At 39.9% G+C, this 19,174-nt stretch overlaps 1 protein-coding gene and 1 long non-coding RNA gene across 5 annotated transcripts in view; one reads left to right on the top strand and one right to left on the bottom strand.

The window, feature by feature from the left end:
* Positions 1 to 4,163, top strand: part of Lhfpl3 (LHFPL tetraspan subfamily member 3) — a 491,339-nt gene extending 487,176 nt beyond the window's left edge. The window contains exon 4 of one of the 3 annotated variants that reach the window (XM_069996297.1): positions 4,075 to 4,163. Coding sequence is in view for 1 of the 3 variants with exons in the window: in XM_069996296.1 (XP_069852397.1) it covers positions 4,075 to 4,103 (29 nt within the window). In the remaining 2 variants the exon portion in view is untranslated. The remainder of the gene's footprint in view (positions 1 to 4,074) is intronic. The other 2 variants (XM_069996296.1, XM_069996298.1) reach the window with 2 other exon arrangements.
* Positions 1,957 to 19,174, bottom strand: part of LOC138809593 (uncharacterized) — a 36,799-nt gene continuing 19,581 nt past the window's right edge. The window contains exons 1-4 of one of the 2 annotated variants that reach the window (XR_011366896.1): positions 7,998 to 8,147; positions 7,200 to 7,346; positions 5,222 to 5,390; positions 1,957 to 4,861 (exon numbers count right to left, since the gene is read on the bottom strand). This is a non-coding gene — a long non-coding RNA (uncharacterized lncRNA). Of the gene's footprint in view, positions 4,862 to 5,221; positions 5,391 to 7,199; positions 7,347 to 7,997; positions 8,148 to 19,174 lie in introns of those variants that run through there. The other variant, XR_011366897.1, reaches the window with a different exon arrangement.

The raw sequence follows: 19,174 nt of genomic DNA, 5'->3' as shown, positions 1-19,174 counted from the left end.
AGCCACAGGAGACCTTTCACCATGAGCAAACACAGAAGATTCAGCATAGTAGCATTTAGCTAGTCTGGACAAAGCAGGCATTATAAATGCTGTTCTCATGAGCAGTGATTTAAATGACAGTTTCAGAAAGGACTGGCTAAGAGCCCCCTGGAAATGGAACATGGGCAGCTCAGAGCCCATGACATGTTACAAGGTCAACCTGCCTGAACAAAGATCCAAAGCAGCTCTGAATGACTTATTTAGTCTGTTCTTCTCTGTTCAAACCTGGGAAAATGTGACATCTTTTAAATTGCCTCCCTGATGAGCAATATCCATAGTGCATGGAAAATGTTAGCAAAAGTTTTGAAAAGAGCAGAATGTTTTACAAGGCAGTGATTACAGAGTAGCCACACTGAGGCGTCTACCAAATTCTGCAGATTATCCTGATGCCTCATAGTCTTAAGACAAAAGGAATGATGGTAATATGGGGAGAAGAAAATCCTGCCTTTTATTTGCTTCCATCTTCTCTCTTCATGGGTCTATTTGAAAAGCTAACACTGTGCACGCCATCTAAGTAATGATGATGGCATTCTAATTTCACTCCCCAGCCAAGTGTCTTCCCAGTATTATGTAGTGTTTTGTTCTGAACTGGAGCCAATATCCAGGTTATTTTTGGCCTAGCAGCAGCAACCCTCATAAGCCCTGAGGGCTCTTATTTCCTGGTGTTGTTGGGCACTAGGCAGAAAAATACCTTGGGGCCTAAGTCACTCAGACTCAAAGTTCCCAGCAGACGTCAGGAGGAGCAGCCTGCACTTGTGGCAGGGTCAGAAAGAGGGAGGGGCAAACTGAGTGTTCAATGTGCAAAATGTAAGGGGGCACTTGTCCTGCACCTGTATGACCTTGGGAGTTAGCTTCCTTAGCTTCTGAACCCCAGGTATCTCAGTTGCTTTAACCTGAGTCAAATCCCTGCTCACTGGCTTCATGCTGTTATTTTTCCATTTGCCCCTCAGCTCCTTGTACACTATTTATGATATAGCTGTTCCACAAAGAAGAGAGCTCCACGGATTGACTAATCATCAGTGATGAGATTGCAATGAGGGATCCAATGAAAGATTTAGAGGCCATAGATGACCCGAAACCAGAGCAGATCCAAGATGGGTTATTGATAAGTGACCTGCGCAGGTCAAGCCCTGGGCTGAGGTCCATTTGATTGGCAGGTGAGAGCAGGCAGTCCTTGTGACACTGGCCACAGAGATTCTGCTCCAGCAAGAGAGTTCAGGATCTTTACAATGAAATGTCTACCCTGCAGGAAGCTCCCTTCTCCTCCCAGATATGAGCATCACTGTTTTGGGGGGCTGATCTGAGGCTCCCAGCCCAGCCCACTGAGGATGGGTCTTACCCTACTTGGTACCCAGCATTAAACACAAGCACTTCCTACCTTGCTACTTCGTGCTATTCCTTCATCCCATGATGTTATCAAGCCAATCCTGGCAGCTTAGAGTGAAAAGAGAAACAGGGAGCAAGCTTTTCTAGTGTGGAATTCCAAATACATTTATGCTAGAAGCATGGTTCAAGTAGAAGTGCATTTGTTTGAGAACAGCGGGGATGCCCTTCTTGGCCCCCTTTTCCCTTCTGCCACACCAAAAGACAGCCCCAAGCACTTCCACACTCTATCCTTTCCCCTTATCGACACTCACTTGTTTTTTTTTTAATATTCTTCTTTCTTATGCTTACACACACACCCTCTATGCCTCCTTTTCTCCTGTCCTTAACTAGCACCTGTCACTATCCTGCTGGAATAGGCAGACATTCAATTGTGTGATGCCAAGTAGAAAAATATTCCTCGTGAGGAATGCTAAAATGGTGGGATTGTTGATTCACAAGCCTGATTTTGGGTTCCAGCAGATGGAAAGACCTCTAAGGCAGCAGGGCAGAGCACTCAAGGTTGACCCATTACATTGTGGAAAAATCCAAGGATTGCTGATACTGCTTTAATGTTGTCTGAAGAAAGCATTCTCTTCCATAGCACTTCCACCAGCATGAATCTCGAAGCATCATTACAGACTAATCATCATTATGACATGATCACATTTAAATTATCCCCTGTGTAGTCTGGGTACATTAAAGTAACTGTTGAGTTCTTTTAGTGAGACAAGTTCATTAAGAACATAATGTGCACATGACCTTTTATAGTGCAATAGAAAACAAGAGGGAAAGCGTTGAAAATAACAGAATGTTCTCTAATACGCACTCAGAAACCATAAGCTAGTCTTACAGTAATTCAATGTGCTCTGTGATGCGAAACCAAGCAGAACGTCTCCTTTTAACCCAAATCTGCCATGCCATGGCCAACTGGGTGCATTTGCCCATCCTTACCATATATAAGGTGTCTGTGATAGGATGGGGGTGAGCATACAACTTGTGGTCTCATTATAGGGATGCAGGCATAGTTCCATAATCTACTGGAGAATAGGGAAACTCGCTATTCCCTGAAGATTTGTCCTAAAGAACAAATAGGTCTTTATATATGAAGATGTTAGTTGTTTATAATAGCAAAGACATCAAATCTATGCTACACAGAGTAGTGAACATCTATAATCACAGCACTGGGGAGGCTCAGGCGGAAGGATCACAAACTTGAGACCAGATTGAGCTACTAGTGAGACAATGTATCAAAAACCAAAAGAGAAGCCGGGCGCTGGTGGCTCACGCCTGTAATCCTAGCTACTCAGGAGGCTGAGATCTGAGTATAGCTGTTCAAAGCCAGCCAGGGCAGGAGAGACTGTGAGACTCCTATCTCCAATAAACCACCAGAAAACCGGAAGTGGCGCTGTAGCTCAAGCGGTAGAGCGCTAGCCTTGAGCTGAAGAGCTGAGGGACAGTACCCAGGCCCAGAGTTCAGGCCCCACAACCGACCAAAAAAACAAAACAAAAGAGAGATACTGTATGAAAGGAAATATACTTATTACCTGACTCATGTAAATATAATCCCCCCTCTGTACATCATCTCTATAATAACAATAAAGTAAATTAAAAAAAAAAAAACAAGAGAAAAAGGAAGATAGAGACAGAGAAAAAAGGAGCAGGAGCAAGAGATGGAGGAAGAGGAGAAAAAGAGTAAGAGAGGGAGGAATGAGGGAAGGGAGGGAGGAAGGAAGGGAAGGAGGGAGAGAGGGGAGGGAAGGGAAGGGAAGGGAAGGGAAGGGAAAGCTCTATATATCTGACAATAGTGAAGTAATTGAAAATGGATTATCCACATGGAATGAAAAAGAACAGAATGAAATGTTATATGCCCATTATTAATTGATGCCGATGCTGTGTATGTGTAACATAATATTTGAAACATCAAAATGTCATTTATACTTTGATTCAACTGTGTAAGATAAGTATTCATTTCCATAACGAATAGAAAGAAACATGGGGAGAAAACAATTGGTATGTCAAGCCGATTGGATTTGTGGGTGATTCATGTAACCATTTCTCTCATAATGTTGAGTATAAAATAAATAAAACTTGGAAAGGAGAAGGAAATACTCAAATGAGATGCCTTCTGTGCTAGGCAGGATCATGAGGCTTGAGACCATTCTTAGTTCTTCCTTGCTCCTTCAAAGTAGCCTGTATAATCTTGCTTGACCCTGATGAAGGGAATGCTTGAGTTTGAGGAAAGACCTCTTGCTGGGAACTGAATACTCAAACATTTCAGCCCTTTTTTGTAACAAATCTAATGCAAACCTGGATCATTTGTTGTTTCCTCCATTATTAATATTGTGCACAAAAATCTTCCTGAAAACTCACCCCCAGTGGTTCATGCCTGTAATCCTAGCTACTCAGGAGGCTAAGATTTAAGGATCTTGACTCAAAACCAGCTTGGACAGGAAAGTCCATGAGACTTCTGTCTCCAACTAACCACCAGAAAATCAGAAGTGGAGCTGTGGCTCAAAATGGTAGAGCACTAGCCTTAAGCAAAAAAGTTCAGGAATAGTGTCCAGGCCCTGAGTTCAAGCCACACGACTGACAAAAAAAAATATTCCGGACAGAAAATAATGCATCTTTTTTTCTCTCTTCCCCCAACCCTTTCTTCTCCCCTTTCTGCAGTTCTGCTAAGCCAATATTCTCTAGAATGAGCACAAAAAAATCAAATAACAGCTAAACAAATCGAATAACAGCTTTTGTACATCAACATCAAGAAGGAAGACGCTTGGGAGAGATCAGAGTCTAGAGACAAATATGGAAGAGTGAAATATCCACTCGGCAAAGCACCTTCTACATCTAGATCCGCAGAGATGGGAGTGATTTTTCTGGAAAGAGATTAAACACCAGCTCATTGGAAACTGTCATTGGATACAATCGGATAACATTCATGAAAAAGCATATTCAGGAAATATTTTAAGGAAGAGGGATATAAACATGCTAGAATTCATATGTAACATACATAAGTATGGAGGTTTGTTAAACTGTCCTTTTTGAATCAAACTGAAAACAAAAAGCTTTAATCTTTCAATAGGATAAAAAAGAAAGAAAGAAAAGAAAAGGGCAGTTCGTTCTAGATTATTCCTATCTCAGTAGACAAGAGGCCAATCAAGTGTCATGATTGAGGAAGCATCTTAGAAAATGCCTCTGACCTTTGGTTCTCCATCTGTATTGTTCATTTATTTCACTGTGTCATTAGTTACAACCACTCAGTTATTAAGAGATGTAACGCTTCGAACTTTTTAACCAAGTCTGTGTTCGGTTTAATCTGTCTGTACGAGTTATTACTGAGGAAGTGTTTCTGACATATACTATTACTCCATCAAGCTGTATACTACAGGAAGTACATCTTTACATCATAGGCTCCCACGAATTTAGATTTCCCTCTCTTTCAGGAAACAGCATCGAGGAACTGTGAAAAAATAGAAAGCTCATTTTCACCTTGGATGCTCTCATGTAATATATAGGCTTCTATCAAATAAACACTTTTTTCTAATTCTCCTTAGTATATGCATAGGAATTTAACATACTTTATAAATAAACAGCTAAAACACCTCATTTTTTCCCATTTCTTTGCCATACATGTCATCAGAAGTCCATACCCTTTATTTCCCTTACTGACAGGCATTCATTATTTTTAATTATTCCAATAAACCTATTTCTAAATGATAGTAAGTGGTACTAACAAAATAAACAGTAATTTAATAGCCTTAGAAATAAATGACTATATACTTATACAGGTCAAAGAAACTTGGTAGGATAAATAAGTTACCTTTTTGTTTACTAATGTTGGTTTGGAAAATTCTGATTTTTATTTGTTTGCCGGCATTTGGAAGTAGTTACAACTATCTAGTTGCCTTCAACAATCTTTGGTCCCGGGCATTCCCACATTTCATCCCACACTAAAGAGATACTCAGTGGAAGCCAGCCACATTCTATACCTAAGGAGAAAAAAAAAGAACAGGTCTTTATAAAATGCCTCTACTCACAAGCTGAGAAATAAAATCAAATTAGCATATACCTTCAGAATATCTGAGGGAGAATAACACATGTGTTATTCAGAGTTGACAACTCATACCCTCTCTCTATTAAGATCACATTGATTTTTTTAGCTAAAATTTTCTAGTACTAGCCATGTTTTCATCATAAGCAGAATAATGTTTCAGATGGCTAGAAGTATCTTACAGGAATATTCAAATAAATAAAACCCAACTCACAGAGATATGGCTTTTCTAAAGAACTATATTAAGGGAATAAGCTAAAGTATTGGTCATCCTGGTGGTTATCTACTGCTTTAAGTTTTAGCTACCCTACTGCATTCAGACCATCCTACTCAATAAATTTAATTACACACAACTTTTCTAGAATTCATCTTTTTAACTAAAGGGAGGTGTCTATCTACAACAAAAGCAGAAGGTATTGGCTTTCTCCAACCCAGATAAATTACAGAGTCCATCAGGAATGCTACATCACTGATAGTGGTGATAACAAAAAAATTGTAAAGTACTTCCTATTTACATGCTAATGGTTTAAAAAGTTTTTGCCATAATACCTAAGTGTAATTTAGCATACCACAGTGCTATAAAGATGAGTCATTGACGATGTACCATTTGTACATAGATAATACACATGTAAATCACTAAATGTTAAGTATATGAAGTATGTTTTTATCTTTTTTTTAAAAGGTGACTCCCTTTCTCATTCTGTTCTGTTGTGTTATGTCAAAAGTTGTGTGTAATTTTTTTTAAGGTCCAGGAAATGTAAAGAAATTTGTTGGAATACCTGAATTTCTGTAAAAAAAAAATAAAAATAAAACAAGATTTTATTACTTAAAAGAATGCTTGGTGGTATCATACATATTCCATGTATTTGGGTTCTGTTTGTCCAGTGATGTGATGTGAGCTGATGGTTCACTTGAAGTAATTGTCTTCAGAAAATCTGAGTAGTACATTCTAAAAAGTTTGTCAATAGCAGACACTAATCAGCTAATGCCAAACATGCACGTGGAAAACTGATCTACATCTCTAGGGCCTCTTGTAGCCAAATTTAGGTACATTTGAGTCAATCTTTTATATATTCACTAAAGTGAGACTGAAAACTAATAGAGCTTAGAGTGATGAAACACACCTATAATCGCAGCACTACAGCGGCTAAAGTAGGAAGATCTTAAATTCAAGGCCAACATGGGCTACAGAGAGCACTGCTGGCCCACACCTGTAATCCTAGCTACTCAGGAAGCTGAGATTAGATATTCGAAGCCAACCCAGGCAGAAAAATCTGACACTTGCCAGAAGCAGAGGTGTGGCTCAAGTGGTAGAGCATCAGCCTTGAACAAAAATGCTAAGCAAGAGCAGGAGGCTTTTACTTCAAGCTCCAGTACACACACACACACACACACACACACACACACACACACACACACACACACACACACACACACACACACACTTCAAGCTCCAGTACACACACACACACACACACACACACACACACACACACACACACACACACACACACACACACACACACACACACACACACACACAAAGCAAAAAGGATCTGGCGATATAGCTCAAGTGCTAGAGTGCCTGACTACCAAGAGTAAGGCCCTGAATGCAAACCCCAATATCATCAAACAAAAAAAAAAAGTTTTCTAAAAACTCAAAAGGGAGAAAGAGAAGAAAAATTTAACAACAACAAAAATATCAACAGAAGGGGCTGGGAAGGTAGCTCAGTGGTAGAATGCTTACCTGGCTTGCATGAGGTCCTGGGTTCAATTCCTCAGTACCACATAAACAGAAAAGCTGATAGTGATGCTATGGCTCAAGTGGTAGAGCGCTAGCCTTGATGTGAAGAGCTGAGGGACAGTGCCCAGGCCCCAAGTTCAAGCCCCATGGCTGAATAGAAAACCAACAAAAAAGGAAATAACAAATGACAAGCATGAAAACATACTTAACTTCATTATTAATCATAAAGTATAAACTGAGGCAATTCGATTATCATAAACTAAAGACTTGACAATTATGAGCCCTGGTAAGGTTGTACAGCATTCAGATTTAGAATTAGTGAAGAGAGTAAAATTTGTTACAATCACTTTGAAAAACAAAGAGGTTGGGAATTATTGTATAAAATCTAACATTCGTATACAGTAAATTGCTTAGTTTTATTCCCAGTATACATGCTGTAGGAATTCTTACACATCAGCACCAAAAACATTTATAAAAAATGCAAAGTCCAAGCCAGACAATGGCAGCAAATGGCTGTAATCCCAGTTCTCAAGAGGTTGAGGGAGGAGGATTCCAAGTTAAAGACCAGCCAGGCTACATTGAATTCAAGGTGAGCCTAGAGACCTATCTCAAAAGACAAGCACACACATACAAAAAGGAAAACCTCCATGCTTATCAATAAATCAATAATGAAGAGATAAAATATAGATTGTTCACAATTTATTTTTTAAATAATTAATGCTGGCCGCTGGTGGCTCAGAAGCTGAGATCTGAGAATTGCAGTTCTAAACCAGCTTGGATAGGAAAGTCCATGAGACTTACCTCCAATTAACCACCTAAAAAGTGGAAGTGAAGCCCTGGCTCAATGTGGTCGACCACTAGCCTTGAGCAAAAGAGCTCAGGGACAGTGCCCAGGCTCCAAGTTCAAAAGAATAAATAACATTTAAAACATTAAATTAATAGTACCATCAAGCATGGAAAGGACTAAACTGCAATTACAAGCATCACCAAGGGTGATTACACTAGAAATACAGTGGTGAGTCGGGGGCGGGACAGGGGAAGGAAGTTAGAGTAGACTAAGTTTCTATTTTTATAAATGTCAAAAACAAGCAGGGCTAAACTGTATATTGTTTAGTGAAGGAAAAAAGCACAGAAATGATAAAACACAATTCAATATCATAGTTAATTCTGGAGAGTTTAGAATTCATTGAAGATAAGTAGAGAGGGATGGCAATCGGAGAAAGACTTGCAAACTACTTCAATTCTCCCAGAGATTGGGGGATGGGTCACAGGATTCACAGGTTCATTTATGCATACTTCCTCATTTATGTGTGTATGTGTGCATAGAAGATAGATAGATAGATGATAAATAATATGTAGATAAATGTGTATATTCCATTTTAATCAAATAAAATAAGAGTATAAATTGAACTGAATATTATAAAAAAGAAAGAAATTGAACAAATTGAGTATTAGTGACAATGATGAGGAAAAGGGATGGTAGGGGTGAAGAGAAGCAACGGGGAGATGGGAGCCTACTGCAGAAAGGAGTGGCCTACACTAGAACAGAGATGATAGAGGTGGATATATGTGGAATTATGTTGCAGATTAGATTTCATAGGAAGCTGACACTGAAAAAAGATTAGGGCTGCTGTTATGATTTGGGTCTTAAATATCCCCCAATAGCCACTGCTGCAAGGCTTGGTGGACAGCCTGTAGCAATATTGGGAGCAAGTAGTCCCTTTAAGAGTTGGGACCTGATGGAAGTTATATCGCTGAGTGACATGCCTGTGAAGGCATACTGGGATCCTAGCACCTTCTCTCCCACGCTCTCCCTGTCCCTCTTTCCTAGAGGAAGGCCACCGGGAAGTGAGCAGATTGCTCTAGCATAGGCTTCCTGCCATCATTGTTTTGTGTTGTCATAGGACCAAAGCCACAGAATGGAAACCTCTGAAATTATAAATCTCAATAAATCTTTCCTCCTTTAAGTTGATATTATCTCTGGTATTTGTCCCAGCCACAGAAAGCTGATGCAGATGCATGATGTGAATTTTGCAGGACAAACAGGCTCAACACCTATGGGAGGGAAAGGACAGAAGGAGGGCAGGCAGAAGGAAAAAAGCCGTGAGACTGTCTCAGGGAAGGCCTAGGTGGACCCCTCAGGTCTCACTGAAGCTGGGTGCCCTTTCACAGAGGTGCTGTGTCAGGTGAGGGGGTCAGGCCTGTACAGTCCAACATCAATCAATTGCTGTGTTTCCTCTGCTTGCCCTCCAGGAGTGGGGTATGACTCTTGGGTGAGGTGGTCATTTTCAGCTGAGGGTAATTCCCAGAGAGGGCAGAGAGCCATGAGGCACAGGCTACCAATCACTATTGCCCTGAAGGACGCTGTGGATGAAACACCATAGCATCTGCTACACATAGATGTGGTTTCAGAATATGAACTTGATCCATTCAATGTGGAAGAGGAGAAGAAGCTCTGTAGAAGGATGGTTTTGCCTGTACCTGAGAAGTAAAGAGGAGAGGGCCCAGGGGGTGGGGGAGGGAATTGAGAGGTGAAAACTCATGCTCCTTTGTGATATTTAAGTTGAAATTCAATTCATAACCAGGCTCAGGAGAATACTAGTCAGGAGGCTGAGACTAGGGGAAGATCCTAAGATCCTAAGTTTGAGGCTAGCCTGGAGTACACAGGGAAACATTATCAGAAAAGAGAAAGAAGAGAAGGAAGGAAAAGAGGAAAAGGAGAAAAGAGAAAAGAGACACAGAAAAAATTCATCATTAGGCATTAGGTATAGAGGTACAGAGTTCTTGGCTGGGGGTATAATTCAGTGGTTGAGTGCCTATCATACATGAAGAGATAAGAGATTGGATCTCTAGCAGACTGCAGATGGGGAGAGAATCTCTAGCTAACCAAGAAAAAAAGCTGAGTTGGAAGCATGACACAAGTGGCAGAGAACCAGCCAAGGACAAAAAGCAGAAAGAGCTTGAGGCCCCTGAGTTTAAGCCCCAATACCAGAAAAAAAAAATACTGAGCAAGAAAGGGGCAACTAGAATGGAGGATAAGGGAGTCAGATGGGATAATGTGATTTAAAAAAAAAAAATGATAGGGGCTGGGAAGGTGGCTCAGTGGTAGAGCGCTTGCCTTGCACCCTGGGTTCGATTCCCCAGAACCACATAAGCAAAAAGAAAAAAGCTGGAAGTGGTGCTATGGCTCAAGTGGTAGAGCGCTAGCCTTGAGCTGAAGAGCTGAGGGACAGCGCTCAGGCCCAGAGTTCAGGCCCCACGACCAGACCAAAAAAAAAACAATGATAGTCAATATTCAGTTAGCACCAAGTAACTTACAAATGCTTTTATATCCATTTCCTCCCTTGCTTCCAACAAGTTTGGGAAATATCTTGGTGCCCATTTTACAACTGCAAGTCTGAGGCTTGAGAGACATGATCATGACCCTAGATGTTCTCCTCTTAACCTTGACAATGGCTTTCTTTTTTATATTTTTGTTTTGCTTTTTCTTAACATATACTTTTTATTGTAAAGATACTGTACAGAGGGGTTACAGTTACATGAATAAGGTGATGAGTACATTTCCTACAAGCATTGTTACCTCCTCCTTTGTTTTTCCCCTACTATCCCTTCCCTCCCCACCTCCCCAACTCCTACCTCCCCACTGCCTGAAGTTGTAAAGTTCATTTTCAACATAGTGTCTTGTACATCTGATTGTTACAATGAGTCAACCTGTATCCTTATTTCAGCATTTCGTTATTTCCCTTCCCCTCCCCGAATTAGAAAAATGTATATACTAGATGTAGGGCACCAGAATCAAATACAGTGAAAACAGGGATTATACCATGGGGGAAGAACATACAAAGGAAACAAAAAAAAAATCACTAGTACATTATAAGTACATTAAAAACAACAGCAAGAAAGATAAAACCTCTTGTGTCCCTATCTTGGGGTTTATTTCACTTAACTTCATCTAATCTGGTCATATGTATATAGCTTTTGACCCTTTTCTGCTTGTCCTAGACATATACTAATTTTTGCAAATAAGGAAAACCATGGGACCTATGTTTCTTTGGGCCTGGCTTACTTCACTTAATATTTTTTTAAAATTCTTTCCATTTCCTAACAAATGGGGTGGTCATTCTTTCTGATGGAGGCATATAGATAGATAGATAGATAGATAGATAGATAGATAGATAGATAGATAGATAGATAGATAGATAGGTATGTATGTATGTATATATATATATAACATTTTCTTGATCCATTCATCTACTGAGGGGCATCTGAGCTGGTTCCATATCTTAGCTATGGTGAACAATGCTACAATAAACATAGTTGTGCTGGTAGCTTTAGTATGTTCTTGTTTGTGAAAATTTCGGTAAATGCCTAAAAGTGGGATTGCTTGGTCATAGCGGAGCTCTATGTGGAGTCTTCTAAGGAACCTCCATACTGCTTTCCAAAGTGGTTGATCAAGTTTACATTCCCACCAACAATGCAGTAGGGTTCCCTTGTGGCCACAACCCCTCCAGCATCTGTTGTTATTAAATTTCTTGATTATAGCCATTCTAACTGGGGTGAGGTCGAATCTCAACGTTGTTTTGATTTGCATTTCTTTTATGGCTAGGGAGGTTGAGCATTTTTTCATGTGTCTATTGGCCATTCTTTTTTTTTTTTTTTTTTTTTTGTCGGTCATGGGGCTTGAACTCTGGGCCTGGGCGCTGTCCCTATTGGCCATTCTTATATCCTCTTCAGAGAAGTCTCTCTTTACGTCTTTAGCCCACTTATTTATTGGGCAGTTGTTTCTTTGAAGATTTGTTGTTGGGGGATTTAATTTTTTGAGTTCCAAGTATATTTTAGTTATGAGACCCTTGTCTGTTTTATGGCTAGTAAAGATCTTCTCCCAATCCGTGGGCTTTCTATTGATCTTGCTTGCTATGTCCTTTGCCATGTAGAAGCTCTGCAGTTTCATGCAATCCCATTTGTCCAGCCTTTCTTTGATTTGTTGTGTTTCTGGGTCTTTATTAGGAAACTTTTGTCCTGTGCCAAGGAGTTTTCAGGGTGTCTACTTCGACTTCGAGATCTTTGATCCATTTGGAGTTGATTCTGGTGCAGGGATAGATAAGGGTCTAGCTTTAGTTTTCTATGGGTGTTTAACCAATTTTGCCAGCACCATTTACTGAAGAGGCTGTCTTTCTTCCATTCTATTTTTTAGCCCCCTTATGGAAGATTAGGTGGCTCTAGGTCTGGGGGTTAATTTCGGGGTCTTCAGTTCTATTCCATTGGTCCTCAGGTCTGTTCTTGTGCCAGTACCAAGCTGTTTTGATTACTTTGGCTTTGTAGTAGAGTTTGAAATTTGATATTGATATTCCTCTAGCACTGTTCTTTCTGCTAAGGATTGCTTTTGCTATTCGGGGTCTTTTATTGTTCCATATGAATTTTTGGATTGCTTATTCTATTTCATTGAAGAATGAGGTGGGATATCAATAGATAGTATCACATTGAATTTGTAGATAGCCTTTGGCAGTATTGCCATTTTCATAATTTTAATCCTCCCAATCCAGGAGCGTGGCAGTTCTGCTTTAATTTCCTTTTTCAGGTTTTTAAAGTTTTATCATAGAGGTCCTTCACTTCTTTAGTTAATTCCTAGGTATTTTAATTTTTGTGGAGCTATTACAAAAGGAGTTGCTTTCTTGATTTCAGCTGCACTCTTCTCGTTATTGGCAGACAGAAAAGCCATTGATTTTTGAGGGTTAATTTTATGCCCTGCTACTTTGCCAAAGTTTCGGATCAGCTCAAGTAACTTGGGGGTGGAGTCCATGGTGTTCTTTAAATACAAGACCATGTCATCTGCAAAGAAGGAGAGTTTTACTTCCTCTTTGCAATTTGGATCCCCTTTATATTTGCATTTTGTCTTGTTGCTCTAGTTAGGCATTCTAATACTAAATTGAAGAGAAGGGGAGAGAATGGACATCCTTGTCTCATTCCTGAATTTAGAGGAAATGGCTTTAGCTTTTCTCCATTAAGTATAATGCTGGCTGTAGGTTTGTCATACACAGCCTTTATTATATTGAGGAAAGTTCCATGGATTCCTAGTTTTTCCAGAGCTTTCATCATAAAGGGGTGTTGGATCTTGTCAAATGCTTTTTCTGTATCTATTGAGATGATCATGTGGTTCTTATCCTTGCTCTTGTTGATGTGGGATGAATTATATTAATTGCTTTGTATATATTGAACCAGTTTTATATCCCTGAAATGGACAATGGCTTTCAGTACACTTTGGTTCTTGGTTGAAAAAGGAGTTAGCCAATATGTGCCTCTCAAAACTGATGTCCTGAAACTTCAGGTTCTTGACAGAGTTAACTGAATTCCATTTCATTGATGATAATCTGTGATCCTTTTAGAATAGACTGGTAACTTTCATGATGACAGTTAAAGCCAAAAGTTTCTAAGTTTTCCATTTTGAGAACATTAAGCATCCAGATGCACTAATACAACTTCTTCAAAAGTGAACAGGTAGGGCTGGGAAGTTGGCTCAGTAGTAGAGTGCTTGCCTCGCATGCATGAGGCCCTGGATTCAATTCCTCAGCACCACATAAACAGAAAAAAGCCAGAAGTGGCATTGTGGCTCAAGTGATAGGGTACTAGCCTTGAGCTGAAGAGCTGAGGGACAGCGCCCAGACCCAGAGTTCAGCCCCCATGAGTGACAATAAATAAATAAATAAATAATAAAAATAAAAAATGAACAGGTTACTTTGCCTAGTCAGGACACCAGTTAGAGCACTAAAATTCATACCATGAAAGTTAAGCCTTGGCAACTGAGATGATAAGGAAATGTGTTGCCCCAGCTCCCCCTCAAAGGAAAAGCTGAGAATTCCCTTCTAATGGCTGAGATCTATTCCATTATCTCAACCACAAGTGAACAGGTCCAAGGATTCAGATGCCAAGACAACCTGTAAATCAATCCTCACTTCACAAATTACTTAATTGCTAGTTTTTCTCTGCCATTAAGTGAAAGTTCTCCCTGAGAACTAGACTGGCAGCTATATTAGCAATTTTGAACTAAAGACTGACTCTTAGCCAACCCAAGCTGGTGAAAGGGAATCCTGAAAGTGTGAAGATGTAATGTTGCTGATGCAGTTTCCATCAGCACATCTACTTAAAACTTCACCTTCCTTTCAAACAGAAATCTGTAAAATTTTTTAGTCAGCTTTTCTTATTAAAAAAAAATTTTTAATGCAGTTCAGGTCTTCTAACTAACAAAGTTTGAGAATACTCTTCTGGGTCATTAAAATCCACGCTGAATTAAATACAGTTGCCCTGATCATGTCAAAAATGATGAAGGTGCTTTCCCAAAGTTTAACTTGCTATATACATTTCTAAAGTCATTGGATTTTTTAAAAATTTGATTTGTACTGCCATCTAGTGACTCCTTTGGGTAAAAGTTTCATCACTACATTTATTGTAGGGCCAACGGGGTAACCCATAAAGGCAATGCTGTACCACGTTAAATAACAAGCTTGTATTTGCAAATAGATAGAGGCTAGTTTCTTCATATACTTAACAGAGCAAAAGTACTTTGGGGGAGATCATTATTCAAGTTTGAACTTAGGGCCTCATATTTGCTAGGCTGTGCTCTAATGCTGCACTACACACCTCCAGCCCTACTTTTTGCTTTTATTTTTGAGATTTGGTTTTGTGAACTTTTCTACCCAGGCAGGTCTCAAGCTATAATTGTCCCAGTCTCCACCACCCAGGTAGCTAGGATTACAGATGTGAGCACCTGGAACCTGGTGATAAACTTTTAATATAAATACATACCAGGACTCCTAAGAGAACTTGTCATAAACCACAGAAACTAGTCAGCTTCTTTCATTAGACTTTTCCTTCGACATTTGTTTTTTACTATAATTTTCCCACATATCCAGTTTCTTTATCCTACACAAATAAGTCCAACCTGGTTGATTAATTTTAGGGACAATCTGGTAAGGCTTGTGTAAAGGTTCAAAACACAGGAGCTTGTCTGATAACTCTGTGTGTTCAAATCCTATGTTTGAACTTGCAATCTCTGTGCCCTTGGGCTATTTTTATAACATACTCATGCCTCAAATTCCTAATCTGTAAAGTTATGATAACAATCAAACCTACTTTATAAAGTAACTTAAGAGATACTATTACTACCCCCAGAGATCAATACAAAGTAAAGGTTAAATTGAAATGCAAAGTGGTGTTATATTGGTGAATCACAGCATAAATTGCATAATTCTTGGAACACTGAGAGGGAAAGGAATTTCTGTGTTCCATTCCACTGGCAAATTGATCCTTCACACACAATAAAGACCAAAGTCAGGTCTCTGGACACTAGAATTACCAGATGATCCTGCAAATCCACTTTTTTTAATATATATTTTTTATTGTAAAGATACTGTACAGAAGGGTTACAGTTACTGAAATTTCACTTTTAAATGGAATCTAAAGGAATTAAAAACAGGAGTGGAGCAAATACTTTTTAATACAAAGATATTCAAAGAAATACCACTTATGGTAACTGAAAGATGGAAATAATTGACAGAAAAATGACATTGACAGAAAAATGAATGAGATGAGATATAATCATACAGTGAGATATTATTCAACCTTAAAAGGGATGAAGCTGGGCACTGGTGGCTCACATCTATAATCCTAGCTATTCAGGAGGCTGAGATCTGAGGATCATGGTTCAAAGCCAGCCCAGGCAGGAAAGTCCATGAGACTCTTATATTTAATTAACTATCAATAAAAGCTAGAAGTGGAATTATGGCTCAAGTGGTACAAAACTCAGGGACAGTGCTTAGACCCTGAGTTCAAGCCCCTAGACTGGCACAAAAAAAAAAAAAAAGGAATGAGAATAGCAGCGAAATGCAGCTGATTCTAATTTACATTTGTGTGCAGAAAGAGTGAATGTGAACACTGTGATGCCAATTGATTAATGCTGAGAAACAGCTTAAATGAACCAGTAAACCAAAAATAAGCACAACCCAGGAAACAGCTCAGGCTCTAGCCTCCATCAATGGGCTGGAAATCCATGAGATAGAAATCTAAAAGCCGGGGCTGGGAAGGTAGCTCAGTGGTAGAGTGCTTGCCTTGCATGCAAGAGGCCCTGGGTTCGATTCCTCAGCACCACATAAGCAAAAAGAAAAAAGCCGGAAGTGGCGCTGTGTCTCAAGTGGTAGAGCACTAGCCTTGAGCTGAAGAGCTGAGGGACAGCACCCAGGCCCAGAGTTCAGGGCCCACAACCGGACCAAAAAAAACAAAAAAAACAAAAAAAAAGAAATCTAAAAGCCTGTTCTTGCATGCTTTACACTTATAGTAAGTAAGTATCTGTATGTACATAAAGAGCTAGGAAAAAACAAGATCAAAAAGGTGATTTTTCCCAAATAACTTGGAAAATACACTTGTAGTTTGGGGGAAAAGCATATTAACACTTTTTTTCAAAAGCATTTCATCATGAACCATACATTTTAAAAAGTATAATCCAAGATTTGTTGAGCATCTATTTTCAGACACTGCACTAGGGAAGATACTGAATATAACTATTATGTAACAAGTTACACACACACCCAATCACTGTGGCTTAAAATGACACTTATTTAATCATAACTATTCAAAAGGCTGAGATCAAGAGAATCACCATTCAGGGACTGGGAAGGTGACTCAGTGGTAGAGCGCTGGCCTTGCATGCATGAGGCCCTGGGTTTGATTCCTCAGCACCACATAAGCAAAAAGATAAAAGCCGGAAGTGGCGCTGTGGCTCAAGTGGTAGAGTACTAGCCTTGAGCTGAAGAGCTGAGGGACAGCGCCCAGGCCCAGAGTTGAGTTCAGGCCCCACAACCAAACCCCCCCCCCAAAAAAAAGAGAATCACCATTCAAAGCCATCCTGGATAAAAAGTTCACGAGATCCTATCTCAACCAATTCAAACAGCTATCTCCGTCAACTTACCTAGATAAATCCTGTGGGAAGCATACATAGGAAGATCAGGTACCAAGCTAACCTTCTCTGGTTGACCCTAATACAATCAGCTGAAAAACTGCAAGTAGCCCACCTCCAAGGTGACCTCTTAAGATCCTCACCTTCTGGTCTTGACACCCTTGTGAAATCTCCTCCTGTACTCTACCAGGGCTGCTCTATGTGACCAACAGTACATGGCAAGCAATAGTACGTCACTTCCAGTATTTAGTTCTAAAGTATGAAAACTTATCCAGAGTTTTCTTTTTCTCTTTTCCTCTCTTTCTTTTCTTTTCTTTTTCTTTTTTTTTTTTTTTTTTTTTGTCGGTCATGGGGCTTGAACTCTGAGCTTGGGCATTGTCCCTCAGCTCTTCAGCTCAAGGCGAGGGCTCTATCACTTGAGCCACAGCATCACTTCTGGTTTTCTAGTGGTTTATTGGAGATAAGAGTCTCACGGATATTTCTGCCCAGGCTGGCTTTGAACCGCGATCCTCAGAACTCAGCCTCCTGAGTAGCTAAGATTACCGGCGTGAGCCACCGGCACCCAGCTCTCTCTTTCTCTCTTATGGCTCACAAGAGAAGCCAGCTATCATGTTGAGAGGACACTCTCAAGAGCAGCATGTGAGAGACTTGAACAGAACCTCCAGCAAAGCTACTTCTTGACTCAGAGTAAATGTTCATTGCATATGGGAGTCATTTGTTACATAGTAACAAATAACAGAAAGAGTACTGATTTAAAAATGAGCATTAGAGCAGAGTCCTGGGGGATCAAGCCTGTAATCCTAGCAACTCAGGAGACTGAGATCTGAGGCTTGAGGCTCCAAGCCAGCCTGAGCAGGAAGGCATGTGTGACTCTTATCTCCAATAAACTATCAAAAAAACTATTACTGGAGCTGTGGCTCAACTGGTAGAATGCTAGCCTTGAGCAGAAAAACCAGTAACAGTTCCCAGGCCCTGAGTTCAAGTCCTAAGACTCACAGATTCACACACATACAGAGAGAGGGAGGGAGAGAGAGAGAGAGAGAGAGAGAGAGAGAGAGAGAGAGAGAGAGAGAGAGAGAGAAACAGTAGTAGCAGCAGGAGGAGGAGGAAGAAGAGGAGGAGGAGGAGAGGTGACTATTAGATGTTTAAAAGAAATAGCTGGGGGTGGGGGGAGTTGGAGACAAGCAGAGTTTAAATCCAGGTTCCACCTCTCCCTCCCTTCTAAATAGCATGGTCTCTGAACCCATCTTCCTCAGAAGTAAAACTGGGAACAATTAACACTTATTCTCAAAATTGTGAAAGCATATAGAGCAAGGAGTTCAAACTGAAAATATTCCTCTTCTTCTCAGTATTTTCAAGCAGAGTGAAATAAAAAATTCTCTCTTGCTCTGGTAACTCGAGAAAAACAAGCAGGGATCATTGATGATGAGATGATGATGATGTAAATATTTGTTCATTCCTTATTACAAACTTCCTGCACTATCATTTCAACTGCACTTTTATTTTTTCTATAGATGCATTAGGAAGATTGTTGCATTAACAGGAACATGTGTATTCAAAGGTTGTCACACAGAAATAATACTCAAAAATCCATATACAATAGGGGGAAGAACATACAAAAGAAAACAATAAATCACATAGTACATTAAAAACAACAAAACAAAGAAAAACCTCTGTGTCCATGTCTTGGAGTTCATTTCACTTAGCATCATCTTATATGATCATATGTACATAGCTATTGAGTTATTCTCATCTGCTAAGATTGTCCTAGATGTGTACTACTTATTGCAAATAAGGGAAATCAAGAAACCTATGTTTCCCCCTATGGTGTATCCCTGTTGTCACTGTATTTGAGTTGGGTACCCTGGTATTGTACATACATGTAATCTGAGTTAGGGAAGTGAAGGGGAACAACAGAATGGTGAGACAAAGGACAGGGGAACCAATGCAACAGCGATATACACAAGACAATATGCTGCAAATGATCTGGACAACTTGGGGGGTGGGGGAAGGGAAAATAGGAGAAAAATGA

Source organism: Dipodomys merriami, unplaced genomic scaffold (genome assembly GCF_024711535.1).
Source record: "Dipodomys merriami isolate MVZ:Mamm:240054 unplaced genomic scaffold, mDipMer1.0.p SCAF_5, whole genome shotgun sequence".
NCBI lineage: Eukaryota > Metazoa > Chordata > Mammalia > Rodentia > Heteromyidae > Dipodomys > Dipodomys merriami.
This window is presented reverse-complemented; position numbering and strand designations above follow the sequence as displayed.